Source organism: Phytophthora infestans, genomic scaffold, assembly GCF_000142945.1.
Source record: "Phytophthora infestans T30-4 supercont1.1 genomic scaffold, whole genome shotgun sequence".
Taxonomy (NCBI): Eukaryota; Oomycota; class Peronosporomycetes; order Peronosporales; family Peronosporaceae; genus Phytophthora; species Phytophthora infestans.
The window spans coordinates 1,103,407-1,118,710 of NW_003303758.1; the positions used below are offsets into that span (position 1 = coordinate 1,103,407).

Below are 15,304 nucleotides of genomic sequence, written 5' to 3' on the forward strand. Positions count from 1 at the left end.
TCCGCGTCAGACTCATGGGAAGTTGTCAGGTCAACCAGCCCAGCTTCATGCCGGTCGCTGACCCCACGAGTACCGACGGGTCGAGGAATCGACTCAGCTGGCACGCCTTCACCTCGACGAGGAGTTGGAGAAGAAGGATGGTGCCACGGGTTGTGCTGGAACAACATGCGAAGAGTAAGGAGCTGCCAAGTGAGTGACAGCGGAAGCAACGAACGTACCAAAGAAGGTGGTGGGGAGCCGCGAGACGTCATCAGCCGAGTACGGACCAACGGTGGCAAAACAAAATGAAGGATTAAGACACTCACCAGCTCGGCTCGTATCATAACCGGGGCAGTTGTGGTGTAGGGATTTCCAGATTCGACCATACGCCGACCTACTTTAGGTCAAGAATCGGCTCGGTCTGATAACCCAGAGCTTAGGAGCCAAGGATCACGGTAAGCACTCGGCGATCTGTCCGGATATGCTATCCGGACAGCCGCTGAGCTCAACGGTCGCCGGAACTCAGCTGAAGGGTCGGTAGAGATCCGAAACGACTACATTTCATTAGATATTTGTATGAGAAGCATAGGATTAAATAGGGGGAGCCGAAAGGGCTCCCAGAAGATAACAGAGCAGAATTTTCCTAGTCCAAGACACGTGTACACTTTTCCGGTAAGTCCCTGCATAGGGCTGGATTATGCCTGCCGTCAATACTCGAGAGGCATAGCTTGTAGGGTATTGACTGGTAGCGCCAAGAGATTAGGTCGGTCCGGGTAGGACAAAGTCTCACTACGCGCGAAAGAAAGTCCCGCATACTCAGCGGGCCGGTACGTCGGATAGCCCGGGTGCCGTAACACTTCTAGCTGAGCAGCCTCTGCGCTCGGTGACCTGTAAAAGCGCTCGCGCGCCGTCGTCCATCCTTTGGTGAAGGGCACAGGGTTGTGAACGAGCTCAGCCGAACCAAGCTCGGCGGAGCCTCGGAAGTGATCTGACTTGGTTAGTCGGAACCGAGTGGAAGCGAGCCACTCGTCTGTCCAGGAAGGGCCGGACCGCGAGGGGACCACCCTCTGCGCAGGCCATACAACCGCCGACCTAACTCGGCGATTCGTTGTGGTTTGTGTAAGGAATCCACATCTGACGATATTTGTGTGCTCTACTACACCACAAAGTGATATCCATTTGGTCCTGAACTAATAGGACGTCATTGCCGGCATTCCCGTCAGCAAAATAATCGAGAATAGTTTTAGTGCGCTCGAGGGTTGTCGTGCCCAATACTTGACGGAGCAGATTTCTCGTTTGTTGTGGTGTTAAAACCATATCTGGATATCATCAACGAAAAAAAGGAGAGTGATTATAAATTAAGTTAGCAAAACTGAATAAAAAAATAGATAATACTACAGCCAAATTCACCAGCGACACCCACCAAGCTGATTCGAAAGATATCGATTAATATCAGAAGTGCTCGTTTTTATTTCTGTCAGAAGCCCAAGCTCCCTGCACACCTGGGGTGGGACCGACAACGACTTGGCCCCGCGATAGGAATCGTAGATATTCTTGCTTGTCTTGTGATTGTGGGTGGAGATCTAAGCAAATAATAGTTGTTAAGAAACGTTAAAGAAAATGCATCATAATAGCCATACCTCCGAGTCCGGATCCACAGTCACCTTTCATTTAGCAGCTCCTTTTTCGACAACGTTGACAGTTCTCGCCAAGAAACTTGCCATGCATCCCGTGTATCGCAAGTCACAATCACGCCGTCCATCACCACGAGCCGACTGTGTTGCGCCATGAGTGCACCACATTCGTTTAAAACTGTGGGGAAACCGCTCGGGAATGATCGTTGCCCTAGGGCGACTTGATTAAGCAACACAACAAGCAACACACACAAATAACATAGCAAACAACATCACAAAAATCAACAATGTTAGCAACAGCGCATGCTGTTCATGTGCCAACAAAATACGGACCTTTTGCACTTGGCACGGGCTTCAGAGCTTCGAACGCGATAGTGCAGATAATTTTCAGCCTCGTAACAGCGAAGGGCCTCTTGAAAAGTCTCCCAACCGTCAAGCGTCCTCACTGGAATTGGTGGCTTAATGTTTTCGACTGCCTGATGTGCCTTCATCATCTTTTCACGACTGTCGTACGTTTTTGTCCGGCGTCGCACAATTTTGCTCTTCGCCGACGCCGTGAAATGAGCCCCAGTTGATCCAGGCTCTCTGTGCCAGGTTTTGGTCGCTTTGGTGAGGGATCTTCGCTTTCATTCATCTCAAAGGCACCATGGCAGGATTTGCGGCTGTACGGCACGGACAGCTGCTTCCGTTTGCGACTTTCTTCGATGGCATTGGTCCGGGCAGCATCAACAAATGCGCGTGCATAGTCTTTAGTTTTGTAACAATTGAAAGCAACATTCAAAGCAACATAGTAAGCAACACAAGTAATGTATCAGCAACAAAAGAAATCGACCGGAGCATATACCTGTATCGGCTAACGCGTTGTTATCACCCGGCTCCGCGGCGGTGGCTTTGGCGTCTGCAGCCACGGCCTTCTCGCGCACAGCGTCATCCTTCTCGCTCGCCGCAACACTGGTGGCGTCGTCGTTCTCACCGACAGCCACATCCTTCTCGCCCGCCGCAACACTGGCGTCGTCGTTCTCACCGGCAGCCACATCCTTCTCGCCCGTAGCCACGTCCTTCTCGCCCGCCGCAACGCTCTTCTCCCCGGAAGCGCTGTCGTTCTCGCCCGCCATAGCGCCCGTATCCTTCCCACCCGGTAATGTATCGACCTTGCGCGCATCATCGCAGGCTTCGTTCTCCAGGCCCTCCATGTCTGCATCCTCATTTGCGATATCCTCAACCGTAACCAGAGGGTCATCGACGTAGTCTTCGTCGCTACTGGAATCGTGTATAAATCCGCGTCTAGCAAGTAGGTAGTCGACATGCGGTCTTGCTCGTAGACAGCGCCCTATACATGATAGAGCACAACGTTGTAGATTAGGACAACGTGCTGCAGGCTGCCTGTCACTATGTCCCCCGTGTCTTACCTGTGCTCTGCGCTTCTCGGCGCGCTTGCTGCTTCGGCATCTTGCTTTTCCCCCCTTCTTGGAAATGAAAGGTCTGTACAACTCGTACTTATTGAATATCGTACTTAATAGACACTGGAAAATTTACATTTCCGCTTTTGAGATTTTTAGCGTAATATAACTTGCAATAACTTACCCAGCGCCATGTGTTGTTCTAAAAGAGAAATCGTCATGTTGTAGTAATGTTGCGGTACCGACTCCGAAATTTCTTCTCCAAGTAATATTACATGTAGTTGCAGCGGTTGTCGAAAGATACGCGGCGCCACAGTTCATCAACAAGATGTCGATGATAAGATGCTTACGAGTTAGAAAAAATTACAGCAATAACCTGATACCAAGATCGAAGCGTCGCAAGCCAAGTCATGGCGCCTAGCGCGGACTCTTCAGCCAAGATGCGGGCGGCGGCCTCCGCGGTGGCAAAACCCAGCCAGCCTGAGATCGATCTCTCCTCACCACTCTTTAATGCAGCGCGCTATCTCGCCACCACGCACGCGGTGGGATGTCTAAAGTACAGAACACGCGATTCTCTTTTGTTAAACTAACCTTGCTCCTTTGCAACAGAACACGAACTTTATCCAGCTACAAACGGAATTGGAGGTGCTGCGCAAGACCACTTCCGACAAAACGGAGCAGCTCAAAGCCTTAGTCAGCGCGCACTTCGATCAGTACCTGAGCTGCCATGAAGCCGTGCGCACGTTGGCTGCAGACGTCAGTGCACACCAACAAGACACCGAGGCGCTGGTGGGGGACATGCAGAATCTGAGTCGCATGACAGACGCCTCGCTAGCAGTGATGCTGCAGCGCTCGAGGGAACAGCGGCGTATTCGCCACACATTAGCGGTGCTGGCGCGCCTACGGCCCATTCTCGAGCTGACGAGCAAGATGAAGGCCAGTCTGCGTGTCCAGGACTACGACACATTGGCAGTGGACTATGCGAGGCTGAAACACCAAAGCGACAAGATCGCAAACCTCGCTGCGCCACTGAAGCGCGTAGTTACAGCCGGTCATGAAATTGCAGCTACAGCCAACGCAGAACTGCTCCAAAAACTAGAGGATATGTCAGCATCAGTCTCCGATCAAGTGCGTTGGTTGTGGTGGTACGTTATTAATTCCATCGTGACAGTCTCTAAGCAATGCGCTTTTATACTTGCTATGCCTTTTTAGAAGCGCGCGATCGACGTGTTAGCTGCACTGGGGCTAGTTGAGAAACCCATCCTCACATGCCTCACCAAACAGTTCGAATATCTGGAACGCAAGCTAAAGCTGTTCGACGAAGAAACCAGCCAGAATTCCGGTGAAGAGATCATGAAAGAATGCGTTGCCATCGCATCTCGCTTTCGCAACGGGCTATGGAGCTTCATTTGCGAGCTGTTTAAAACTCCAGCGGGTAGTGCGGCTGCGACCAGTAATGCTATCACTTCTGTCGAGGCCGAACGAGTGCAGCAGCAAGCATGGAATATACTGTCCAAGTGCTCTGGTTTACTGGAACGTCATGCGTCACCTCCCTCGGCATTGCGTCTCAAACTACTGACCGAAGCTTTCCGTCAATTTCGATGCCTCAAGAAATGCCCGAACGCTGCAATGCTCAACGCAAACATTGAGCAACTCAACGAAATTTTCTGTAATAAATTCCGTGCCACCATTACGTTGGGATACCTGGACCAAGAATGTCAATCAGCACGATCAAGCCTTCTTGCTGAGTATTTTGAACCAGTCGTGACGGTACTGCCATCATTTTCGAGTGAAATCGCCCTTGGAACTCCAAACGCTTCCGTTTTCACTCCTGTGGTAACGGCGACAGGTCCGCGGACAAAAGTGCAGCGTGTGATTGTTGAAGCTCGACAGGCGTTTGATGTCATCAGGAATGCATCCCGGGTATCCTCCGAGTCCAAGATAGTGCTGCATCGACCGTTGGTTTTTACAACTTGTGCCACCGACGTTCTGCAACGCTGGAAAGGTATCTGGACGAATGTCGGTGGAGCACTGCTAGACGTGTTGGATATCACAGACAGCGTCAGTACTCGTAAAAGTGGAGAATCTATTCCAGTAACGGCTGACACTGACGAAGATTTTCACTTCCGAACAAACCTTGTTCAAGCTCTGGAGAAGAATCTGCGCGATATGTTGACGGAATTTCTAGACAAAGTGGTGGATACATTTGTTGCGGAGATCACTCCACCGATTCAGGTGGGATCCTACAGTAGCGGGGCTAGTGACAACCGAAATGGAGCACGAGTATGTATCTTGCTTGCCATTGTCGCGAACTGCGTCGAGTTGCGCGAAAAGTGTCTTCGTATTGTCGACGGATGGATGGCACAGATAAAATATGGCAACATTGACGAAGATGCCTTCAATAGCATGCTAGAGCACGGTCGAGCAGCCACTTCTGGTACTCGAGCGCTCGCCAATGTGGTACAAAATGTGGAGATCAAGTGCATGGACATGTACTCATCCACACATGCAAAGCCGCTTCAAAATGTACTCCGTGCAGGAGCAGCGGAAGAACCTTTCCAGCCTCATAATGGCAGCAGTAGCAGACACAGCTCTCGCACTAACCGCCCCAGTAATAGCGTCAAATCCCCGGCACCTGCGGCTAATCCCATGCCAATGCCTTCTGATCCCCGTCAATACGTGTTCAACGTGCTTCTACAGCTGATTACGCTGCGCAGTGAAGTCGAAATGAGCGTTGGCGAATACCCCCAATGCTGGGACTACATACGCAGTGTGACGGACCCACTAACCGCGGCATTAGCCGATTTTCTCCAGACCTCGATAGGAAACCTGGAGGGTAATAGCAGTTTGCCCCTGGATGAGTGGAAGCTCTGTCATGTAAGTATTGAGTGTAGAATTCCACAGATCTGGCATACTGATAATTACGCTCGTGGTGTTTGGGCTCTGCAGCTAACCGTCGAAGTACGATTCTTCCAGTTGGCACTTGGTGATCTCATGGCGGAAGGTACTAAAACTCAGTTGGAGGAAATGGAGAAGCAGCTTGTGCAGATCAAGTCTGGAGACCAAGGGACGAACGCGGGCCACGTGACGCTACTGAATCAGATGAAGCACCAGAGCAAGTTATATCTTCTCGCACTGCAGCAGTAATTTGTGGAGCTCTTGGCCTCGTGGTCACCGCACTCCATTTGCGTACATCGAAGCAAGTTGTACGCGTCGATAGAAAATACCTCCTTATCTGTAATATGGATACTCCAAACCCATAGTTATCATGTGATAACTACACGTTACTTGTCCTGTTCGGTCCTGCACGTGAGCATCACCGTGAGCTTGTGCGCTAGCGGCTTGCGCACCTGTGCCGAAGTCGGGAACTGCAGCAAAGCATGCAGCTTCAACGAGAACAGGAGTGATGGTCGAGGTGTTTTTAACGAGCTGTACTGTAATTGGTCGGATCAGAAAGGATTTTCGAGATAGTTAGGGCTAGGTGTCTTAGATTAAGCTCAATCCTCCTATTTCGATACAAACAGTGACTTCAGTAGGAGGGGCGACATCGATCAGGCTGAAGAAGCTTTTCCCCGGTGCGGCCAACATCACTCGACATTTCACTTGAGGCGGAACAGAATCCGAAGGATCATGCACGTGTCGAGGATCTTGCTTCTCATCGTGGCGTTGGCTACACCCGCCGCCGTACACGCGCGCGCCATGGACGTAGATGAATGGCCGTCGACAGAGGTGCCAGCGCCTTGTCATGTGTTAATATCTGCTGCATCTAACGTTCGCAATGGGTTTGTTTCTTCCGTTCTAGAGTGATCACACAAAACTACAGGTTGTGCTTCCCGAGAAACTAATGAAGAAGGACGGATATGCGCACAAGGACGCGTTGTTCGGCTACCCTGCGTATTCAATGGGCTCGCTTCAAACGCAACTGGTGTACACTAAAGAGTCCGGCTGCGAGGAGATCAAGAACGACGCCTGGGAGCCGCCTTTTGCTCTCATGCTGGACCGTGGAGACTGCCATTTTGTAGAGAAAGTGCGTCGTGCTCAACACGCCGGCGCACGTGCCGTGCTCATCGCAGACAACAAGTGTCTGTGTACCGACGTGGAATGTTTGCGTGAGACCGGCGATGATTTCTGCGAAACAGTGCTTCCCTTCATGGCGGATGACGAGTCGGGTGGAGATATCTCGATCCCCAGTATGTTGATCCGGAAGAGCGACGGTGATGCTATCAAGCGCGAGATCGCACAGAGCAAGGGAGTCAGCAACGTTATGGTCAAGTTTGACTGGGGTATTCCTTCTCCTGATGGCCGTGTGGAGTGGACGCTGTGGCAAAGCGCTTGGGATGACCAGTCGTTGTCAACGGTAGCCAATCTGGAGGCGATGGTTATTGCGTTGGGTGACCGTGCCTTCTTCACGCCGCACTTCGTGTCCTACAACGGCACTAAAGTAGGCTGCCACGACGATAGCGACCCCAGCACATCAGCTTGTGGCAACATGTGTCTGAACAACGGTCGCTACTGTCTACTGGACCCTTCACCTTTCCATGACCGTTCAACTGGCGCATCAGGAGCTGACGTGGTGCTGGAGAACTTGCGTCGCAAGTGTATCTGGAAATTGGAGAGCAAGACGGACCCGGGTGTTGGGTTGAAGTGGTGGAAGTATGTAAAGGCATCCGGTGAAGCTTGCGGAAAGGATGAGAACATGTTCCGTGAGCGATCATGTGCTGATAAGGTTATGAAGAAGCTGGGTATCGACATCAAGGCCGTCGAGGAGTGCATGCAGCCCTATGGTGTTAATGTGGACGAAGTGAACCCATTGCTTGAGGAGGAACTCAAGGAACAGACGGCTCTTCAGCTTCTGCGGCTACCAGCGCTGTACGTGGATGGAGTTCACGCTCGTGGTCGCGTGGATCCCACTAGTATTTTGGGAATGGTATGCGCCGGATACGGTGTTCACGACCCGCCTGAAGTCTGCTCATGTGCTAGCCAGTCGTCAGTGGGTCTGTTGGACTGTGTTAAGGTGGGAAGTCTCGCGAATGCTGCAGCAATTACGGGCAACGGCGGCTACTCCTTCACGTCGCTTGTGGTTGTGCTACTTGCATTCGTGGGCATCGTGGCTGCGGGTGGCTTTGTGTACTGGCGCCGTACTCAGCGCCACATGCGTGACCAGGTGCGCAGCATTTTGGCCGAGTACATGCCGCTTGAGGATCAGACTATGGACGATGAATATGATTTGGAAGATGAGAGATCACGAATGCTGCATCCGGCAGAACGTGCTGCTGCTAAGAGTCCCCGCGGCTACATGCCTTCGCGCGGCTTTCTAGAGGAAGACGAAGAGGAGGGCATGTAGATATGCATTCAGCCAGAGAACGTTGCAGGGCATGCTTTGCTGTCTACCGTTCATTGATCCTTCTGTCCGGGAAATTTATCAGCAAAAGAAAAAGAGAGAAGACAAGAATTAGCGTGGAAAGAACACGGTGTTTTGCGGATACAACAGGTAGTATCAGTAGCTTTGGTCGCTTTTCATGCCTGAATTCGTTTGCGTGTCATACATTGTCTTACTTCGTTCTAGAAGGAGTGTATCGGTACATGAACTACTGTTCCCAAGTACTACATGTAGTAGTAATGTACTATGTAGTAGTAGTAAGATGAATACTTTACTGTAATAAATGTAAAACATGATTACTTTCATCAACATTTCTCAACTCTACTACATTTTGTTTAACGTCAACTACTACTAGCTGCTTGTTTTTAGTATTATCAGCGATTGTTGAACTAGAGTACTAGTACTATACTACATGTACTATTGCTTACTAAATATATGCAAAAGAAAAGGCAAAAAACTAAGAGGACACAATATTGCGAAAAAAAGCGCACTCAGAAAACCTAAAATTATTAATTATTTTCTCATAACACATTTTAAAATACTGAATTGCTCATTTTTTCATTATTTCTTGAACGTTATGTATTAAGTAGTATTAATACTAGTAGTATTCAAAGAGATCATTATACCGACACTGTGTCAAGCATGGAGCGGCTATTGTCGGCAGTGTACGCTCGTGAACCGCATGTGAAGGTGGTGGCGGCAGTGACAGGCGGTGGTGTCTCCATTGCCGAAAGTCTCTTCCGACCTGGTAGCTCCTCCACCATGTTGCACTTCGCCGTTCCCTACTCACGCGCTAGTCTGCAGTCGTTCCTGAGCTCGGTGCCCTCAACGTCCTCCAAGCTTAAGTTCTGTTCAGCAGATACATCAGAGCGCATGGCATTGGCTGCATGGAAACGAGCGAGCGATATTACTAGGAGCGAAGCTGAGGAGGACGACGCACAAGCCGCAGCAGCACTGCCCAATGCCCTGAAACGATTCCGAGCGTCTTTGGGCATCGCATGCTCGGCTGGGCTGGCGACAAATTACCCAAAGAAAGGCCCTCACGAGTGCTTCTTGTCAGTGTGTCAAACTCGCTCGGTGTGTAAGACTAACGCGTTGCAGCAGCCAAAATGCGAAACGTACCACCTTCAGCTGGACAAATCGCTGGGGCGCTCGAGAACGGAAGAAGACCACATCGTTAGTCGCTGGCTGGTGTATCTCCTGGCCAAGGCTACAGATGTGGACTCGGAGGCTTGTGCCGCGTTCCACGATGAGCTTATGTCAACGCAGATTGGAAATGATGCTATCATCAAGTTGACATCAGATGAAGAACACAGCAATACAAACGACCCGCTGCATGACATCTGCAGTGGCCAATCGAATCAACTCGTGAGCGTTGCGTTCCTGCCTGAGCAGCTGGAAGATACTACCGACGGCACTGTTTCGATGGTTGCTACTCGAGGTTTTGGCTTCCGCGGACTTATCCTGCCTGGATCTTTTAATCCGCTTCACAAGGGTCATGTGGATTTGGCACTTGTTGCTCAACAACTGATGAAGGACCGAACTGGGGTGGAGCTGCCTGTGGCATTTGAGCTCGCAGTAGCTAACGCCGACAAAGGCGCGATCGAGTCGTCAACCATCTCGACACGAGTCGCGCAGTTCGCCGCTGGCAATGCCTCAGGACTCGGTGCGTGGCCCGTATTGGTCACGAATGCCACGCTTTTCGGTCAGAAAGCTGAGCTGCTACCTGGATGTGCTTTCGTTATTGGCGCTGACACGGCAATTCGCATTGTGGACAAGAAATACTACGACATGGACGAGCACAAAATGGTGCTGGCACTGGACCACATTGCCCGCAATGACTGCTCCTTCGTGGTAGCCGGTCGCGTCGACAACAAAGTGGAGAACCGCTTCATCAGTGCGGATGAGGTATTGGACAAGCACGTGCCGCCAGTATTCCGCCATATCTTCGTGCCTCTGCCCGAGTCCGCGTTCCGCAATGACATCTCTTCAACTGAGATTCGCCAGCAGATGGCTACAAAATAAATTTATATTATTGGTCAAAACAAATAAAAGATCGACAAAATTTGTACCAATAGTGTTCAACAGTTTCAACTAGCTTCCTCCCCCTCTTTCAGATACGGCAAAGATCACTAAGAAGCACAATGTCGAGACGCTACGACGGCCGCACGACCACCTTCTCCCCGGAAGGTGAGCTTGCATCGACTTGATAGATGTCTCCAGCTCTGTTATATGGTGCGACACTGCTTTGGTTGCTAACATTTTGCTCGTGAATGGTGGTGATTTGACTGCGGATCAGGCCGACTCTTCCAGGTGGAATACGCCATGGAGGCCATCAACAACGCCGGATCGGCCGTCGGAATCCTTGCCAAGGACGGCATCGTGATTGCAGGTCGGCATTTTAATCGCTTGCTTATCGCTCGCATTTAACACTGACGGAGTTGGCGCGATCTTTTTTTTCAGCTGAGAAGAAGACGGTGTCAAAGCTATTAACCCCCAGCAAGACAAGCGAGAAGACCATCAAGCTGGACGACCACCTCATTTGCGCCGTGGCCGGTCTGACGGCTGATGCTAATATCTTGGTCAACTACGCGCGTTTGTCGGCGCAGCGCTATGAACTTGCGTACCAAGAGAAGGAGCCGTGCGAGCAGCTCGTGCAGACGCTTTGTAACTACAAGCAGGCGTACACACAGTTCGGTGGTCAGCGTCCCTTCGGCGTGTCCTTCCTGTACGCTGGCTGGGACCGTCACCACGGCTTCCAGCTATACCACAGTGACCCGAGCGGAAACTACGGCGGCTGGAAGGCCACCGCCATCGGTGCCAACAACCGTGCAGCTAAGAGCATGCTCAAGAGCGACTACGAGGAGGGCATGACGGTGGAAGAGGCTCTGGCTTTCTCGGTCAAGGTTATGAACAAGACCATGGACTCCACCTCCCCCAGTGCAGAGAAGCTTGAGTTCACGACGGTCACGCGGAACGCGGACGGCAAGATTGTGCACCGCCAACTCACCGAGAGCGAGACGGATGAGCTGTTGAAGAAGGCGGCTGCAGACACGGCCTCATCGGGCGACATGTAATCCAAATGAGCGGTGATAAATGTGCACGGTGTCGTAGCTTTTGATCAGCAGACAAGTCTACAGCATTCGTGCTTTTACCAACTAATGGAAAAAGGATCAAAAACAGGGTTCCATTAGTTTCATCTAACTGCCGCCAGCGATGCCCGTTGATGCTTTGTCCGCTGCACTTGCTGCTGCCCCGGAAGCTTTGGCTGCAACCTTGTCTATTCCATCTTCAGCTTGGTGTCCAATCCGCGCAGCGCAGCTGGACATATCAGTTCCACAAATCATGAATGTCACGATAAGTGCAAGCACAGCTAAAGCCAACGTGACGTAGATCCAGTACTTGACATTCATCCACCAAAACGCATTCTTGAGCTTCTTTGCAGATTTTTCATACTTCAGCGCATCTTGTTGCAGCTTGTTCGTCCTCGTGACCAGCAGCTCGATCTTTTCTCCACGCTCCATCAACTGACAAGGTAAAAAGGCGTTAACTTAACGTGATCTACCTCCGTACACTTTTCAAGCGTCTGTACCTGGTTGACGTTCTCTATCATGAGCGTTTTGACACGCTCCATCTTCTGTCTCACTTGTGACATGGGCGTTTCTATTTTGTAGTTATCGTACTTCTTCATGAGCGAGTCGAGTGTCGGATTGAACGAGGTCATGGCATATGCCAGTGCTGTCTGCGCCTGTTGTTTGTATTTCGCTAGGAATATGGTCTGCATCTCCGCCAGCATCATGAACGCTACATTCGCGTGGACTCGCTCCTCTGCCATGCACATGTACGTGATGCCGTCATCGTACAGGAAGAAGAAGTTAAAGTCATTGTACGGGAACACGCTCTTGGATGCTGGGGCGGACGCACTGGGCTCGTGCTGGGCCAGGTTCTTAAGCACGGCACGCGTAACTGTGGGGAAGTTGCCGCTTTGATCCGTGTGCTCACACAGAACGCTCTGCTGCCGGGCCACCAATGTGTACACGATGGACATGCTGCTGCTGCTCGGTTATGGCGAGCCGGCTGGTCGCATGTATTGCTTGAAGTCGCTTTTGATGACCTTTCGAAGATCCAAAGTGTATCCATGTCTACTTCGGTATATTTGTCCAATGATATCATTCCATGCGACTGTTAGTCTAAGTCAAATTGTGATCACATGCGGAGATTGAGTATCGGTGTGGAGGTGTTGCTGCTCGTGTTTACTGCGCTCTCAATGATGTTATGGGGGCCAGGCACCGTAGCGCAAAATTGGTGGCATTTCAGCTGCGAAGTCGCCGGTAGGATTGAAACAACAAACGCCGAGTACAGCTGATGGTGCTGTCGAAAACGATGACTGCACCTCGTTGAGTGGGCCATTCTGCGCACATACAGGCTCCATGACGCTTTACGCGTCCTACATGACGCCCATCTCTGTCCAGGATTTGCACCAAGAGGGCAACGAAGTGATCCGACGCAGCATGAAGCTCGACGAAAGCGTGTCCAAACGTCAGGGGAAAAGGTGCTTCTTTCAGCACTTCGCCACGAGCTGGATGGACAGCGGTGGTGATGCCTACGACCTCACGAATCAACAAGTGACGAGTGTGGACGATTGCGAGCTACTGTGTTGTGAGCACGCCGAGTGTCAGTCATTTACGTTCTGGCGCGGTCGCACTTGCTACCTGCGCGCCTCAAGCAACACCCCGCGGCCGAACGGCGACTCATTCTCTGGTATCCGATTGACCTAACGCTAAATGTTACAACGGAAATTTTGTCCCCATTTTTCGATTTTCTTAATGTGGGGAATGCGGAATCAAGTTTATGTTGAAGTTTGCAGGAGTGATTGTCATTCAAGAATCTGCCGTCATGGCAACAGGACAAGAAGCAATGGCGAAGACTACGCCGAGCATCATCACTCGAGAGGATGTAAGCATGCTCCTTTTCAGTGGATTCGTAACTATGCGCTGATTGGCACTGATCGACAGGTTTTGCTGCGAATTGAGGCGTTAGCTGCAGAGTTTTTAGAGACTTTATCGGTGGGGACATAAAAGATTGAAGTTACCGTGACTAATGTTTCTGTGGTGCAGACAGGAAAAGTTCTGGAGCTAGAGGCTGTAAGTTGTTAGCTTACGTGAAGTAGACATGATATTGTACTGACTCGGTATGAAGCTGAAGCGCCATTCGTCAGCGATGATTTACGATCACGAGAATCAACGGCAGACCCACGGAAACGAGACGCGCTTGGTCAAGCTGGTAGGATTTGAGTCCATCTGACCTTCGCTCTAGACTCTGCACTAATTGGACATATGCCAGAACCGACAAGGAGGCAGGAGATACACAGGGATTTGGCTGATCTTGCAGACAGCGCATGCTCTACTTGCAGAAAACAAGACAGCAACTCAGGTGTGCACAGAATTTTGCGACGCTTGCTGTTGTTGTTCTGCGCTTATATTATACCGGAATGTTTAGAGAGATGTTTATTACCTGCACCCATTTTTCAAGGGGCAAAACGAAGCGGACGAAGCAATTCTAGGTAGCTATGCAGACGCTGGACATGGCCGTACATGGTCCCCACTTTTATAATGATTTTTCGCTTCGACTGAAAGACGCTGGAAGTATCCTGGGCATTCCAAGAGGATCGATGAACATTGTCGCTGCAACCAAAGGCTGCTTCACGGGGGATATCAGTATTTTGGTGCGTATACACGTAATGACCGCGTAGGTATGCTACACGATTATGACTATTGCTGTGAGAAGCGAAACGGAAATTGGAGACAATTTGGAAGCGGGGAAGAAGTCTCTATTACTCATGAGCTTCTGCAAATAAAACCGCATGACATGTACGTCATTTATGTTGCAAACGCAAGCGAATTAATGGAAGAAGATTACCTCGTGCCATTATTGTTTAGGAGAAGCAATGCAACGTGCATCCTCGTAATAGAGAAGGACGGTCAGTCTACGTGAGATTATAAATGTTATCAGCTCGGAGATTCATTTGTTCGTTGTGTAGGGATTTTTAACCGCCTGAGGTAGCACATGGAACGCCAGTCTTTGGATTTGTCGAAAAGCATGAAATGATCGATATGATATTGTTCCAGAGAGGACAAGTTCTTCGAGACGGTTCCAAGCATTTTGATCACTGGTCGGGGATTCCCTGACCTGGCTACGAGGTACGCTTTAACGGCCAGATATGGTCATCATTAAACTATAGGAATGCACCTGACTTCGACATACTACGATCAGAGCGTTCGTGAACCTATTAAGCAATGCTTTAGGAATTCCAGTTCTTGGGCTTTGTGACTGCAACCCATTTGGCCTCTCCATTATGGTGAGACCAAATTCCACCACAATATGACCTACAACACTCGAGAGTTTTTAACACTTCTTTCGGCAGCTCACATACAAACTGGGATCAGCGCGAATGCCACTGGATTCGCTTCGATACGGTAAGCTGAAATTCATATTCATTTCAGTCTTTCTACATGTAGTTTGGTTGAATTTTATACCATGTGGTCAGCCGTCGACATTAAGTGGGTGGGCGTTCGACCATCTCAAGTCTCGCATTTGGGCTTGCCGACATCATCCTTTAAAGCTCTCACTCGAAAAGACCTAGCAGTGGCAGACTCCTTGATGCGAGCAAGCTTCATTCAGGTGCTAGACAATTACTAAAAAAATTCGATGAACTTTCACCTTACATTTTTGCGGCGACCAGGCAAACGCTTTTTTCAAGGATGAAGTCCAAATGTGGCTCGGTGATGCGCTACCGTGGAAGATCGAGCTTGAAGCTCTTTATTCTTCAGGGTTTACATTCTTGACTTCGTTTCTACAAGACTGCATCGAGAATGGCAATTATCTATAGACCCCAGAATGCGGTAAATGCA

The 15,304-nt window shown here is 50.3% G+C and overlaps 7 protein-coding genes across 7 annotated transcripts; 6 read left to right on the forward strand and 1 right to left on the reverse strand.

Moving 5' to 3' along the window:
- Positions 1-3,423: 3,423 nt before the first annotated feature.
- On the forward strand, positions 3,424-6,160 carry PITG_00169 (uncharacterized protein; the record flags this gene model as incomplete). The annotated part of the gene is made up of 4 exons (XM_002908748.1): positions 3,424-3,555; positions 3,623-4,141; positions 4,226-5,890; positions 5,963-6,160. 4 exons carry the CDS (start codon positions 3,424-3,426, stop codon positions 6,158-6,160), a joined length of 2,514 nt encoding a protein of 837 aa, XP_002908794.1.
- Positions 6,161-6,618: 458 nt separating this feature from the next.
- PITG_00170 (vacuolar-sorting receptor, putative) lies at positions 6,619-8,581 on the forward strand (the record flags this gene model as incomplete). The annotated part of the gene is made up of 2 exons (XM_002908749.1): positions 6,619-6,742; positions 6,816-8,581. The coding sequence occupies 2 exons, from the start codon at positions 6,644-6,646 to the stop codon at positions 8,355-8,357; spliced, it is 1,641 nt and encodes a 546-aa protein (XP_002908795.1).
- A 454-nt stretch (positions 8,582-9,035) lies between these two features.
- On the forward strand, positions 9,036-10,418 carry PITG_00171 (uncharacterized protein; the record flags this gene model as incomplete). The annotated part of the gene is made up of 2 exons (XM_002908750.1): positions 9,036-9,470; positions 9,525-10,418. 2 exons carry the CDS (start codon positions 9,036-9,038, stop codon positions 10,416-10,418), a joined length of 1,329 nt encoding a protein of 442 aa, XP_002908796.1.
- A 119-nt stretch (positions 10,419-10,537) lies between these two features.
- On the forward strand, positions 10,538-11,470 carry PITG_00172 (proteasome subunit alpha, putative; the record flags this gene model as incomplete). Its single annotated transcript, XM_002908751.1, has 3 exons — positions 10,538-10,583; positions 10,693-10,785; positions 10,857-11,470. 3 exons carry the CDS (start codon positions 10,538-10,540, stop codon positions 11,468-11,470), a joined length of 753 nt encoding a protein of 250 aa, XP_002908797.1.
- A 123-nt stretch (positions 11,471-11,593) lies between these two features.
- Positions 11,594-12,441, reverse strand: PITG_00173 (vesicle-associated membrane protein, putative; the record flags this gene model as incomplete). The annotated part of the gene is made up of 2 exons (XM_002908752.1): positions 11,594-11,920; positions 11,986-12,441. The coding sequence occupies 2 exons, from the start codon at positions 12,439-12,441 to the stop codon at positions 11,594-11,596; spliced, it is 783 nt and encodes a 260-aa protein (XP_002908798.1).
- A 382-nt stretch (positions 12,442-12,823) lies between these two features.
- On the forward strand, positions 12,824-13,171 carry PITG_00174 (uncharacterized protein; the record flags this gene model as incomplete). Its single annotated transcript, XM_002908753.1, has 2 exons — positions 12,824-12,889; positions 12,938-13,171. The coding sequence occupies 2 exons, from the start codon at positions 12,824-12,826 to the stop codon at positions 13,169-13,171; spliced, it is 300 nt and encodes a 99-aa protein (XP_002908799.1).
- A 118-nt stretch (positions 13,172-13,289) lies between these two features.
- PITG_00175 (uncharacterized protein) lies at positions 13,290-15,282 on the forward strand (the record flags this gene model as incomplete). The annotated part of the gene is made up of 13 exons (XM_002908754.1): positions 13,290-13,349; positions 13,409-13,459; positions 13,511-13,537; positions 13,593-13,676; positions 13,737-13,826; positions 13,893-13,956; positions 14,030-14,130; positions 14,181-14,263; positions 14,522-14,593; positions 14,667-14,751; positions 14,818-14,869; positions 14,941-15,074; positions 15,136-15,282. 13 exons carry the CDS (start codon positions 13,290-13,292, stop codon positions 15,280-15,282), a joined length of 1,050 nt encoding a protein of 349 aa, XP_002908800.1.
- Between the last annotated feature and the right edge of the window lie 22 nt (positions 15,283-15,304).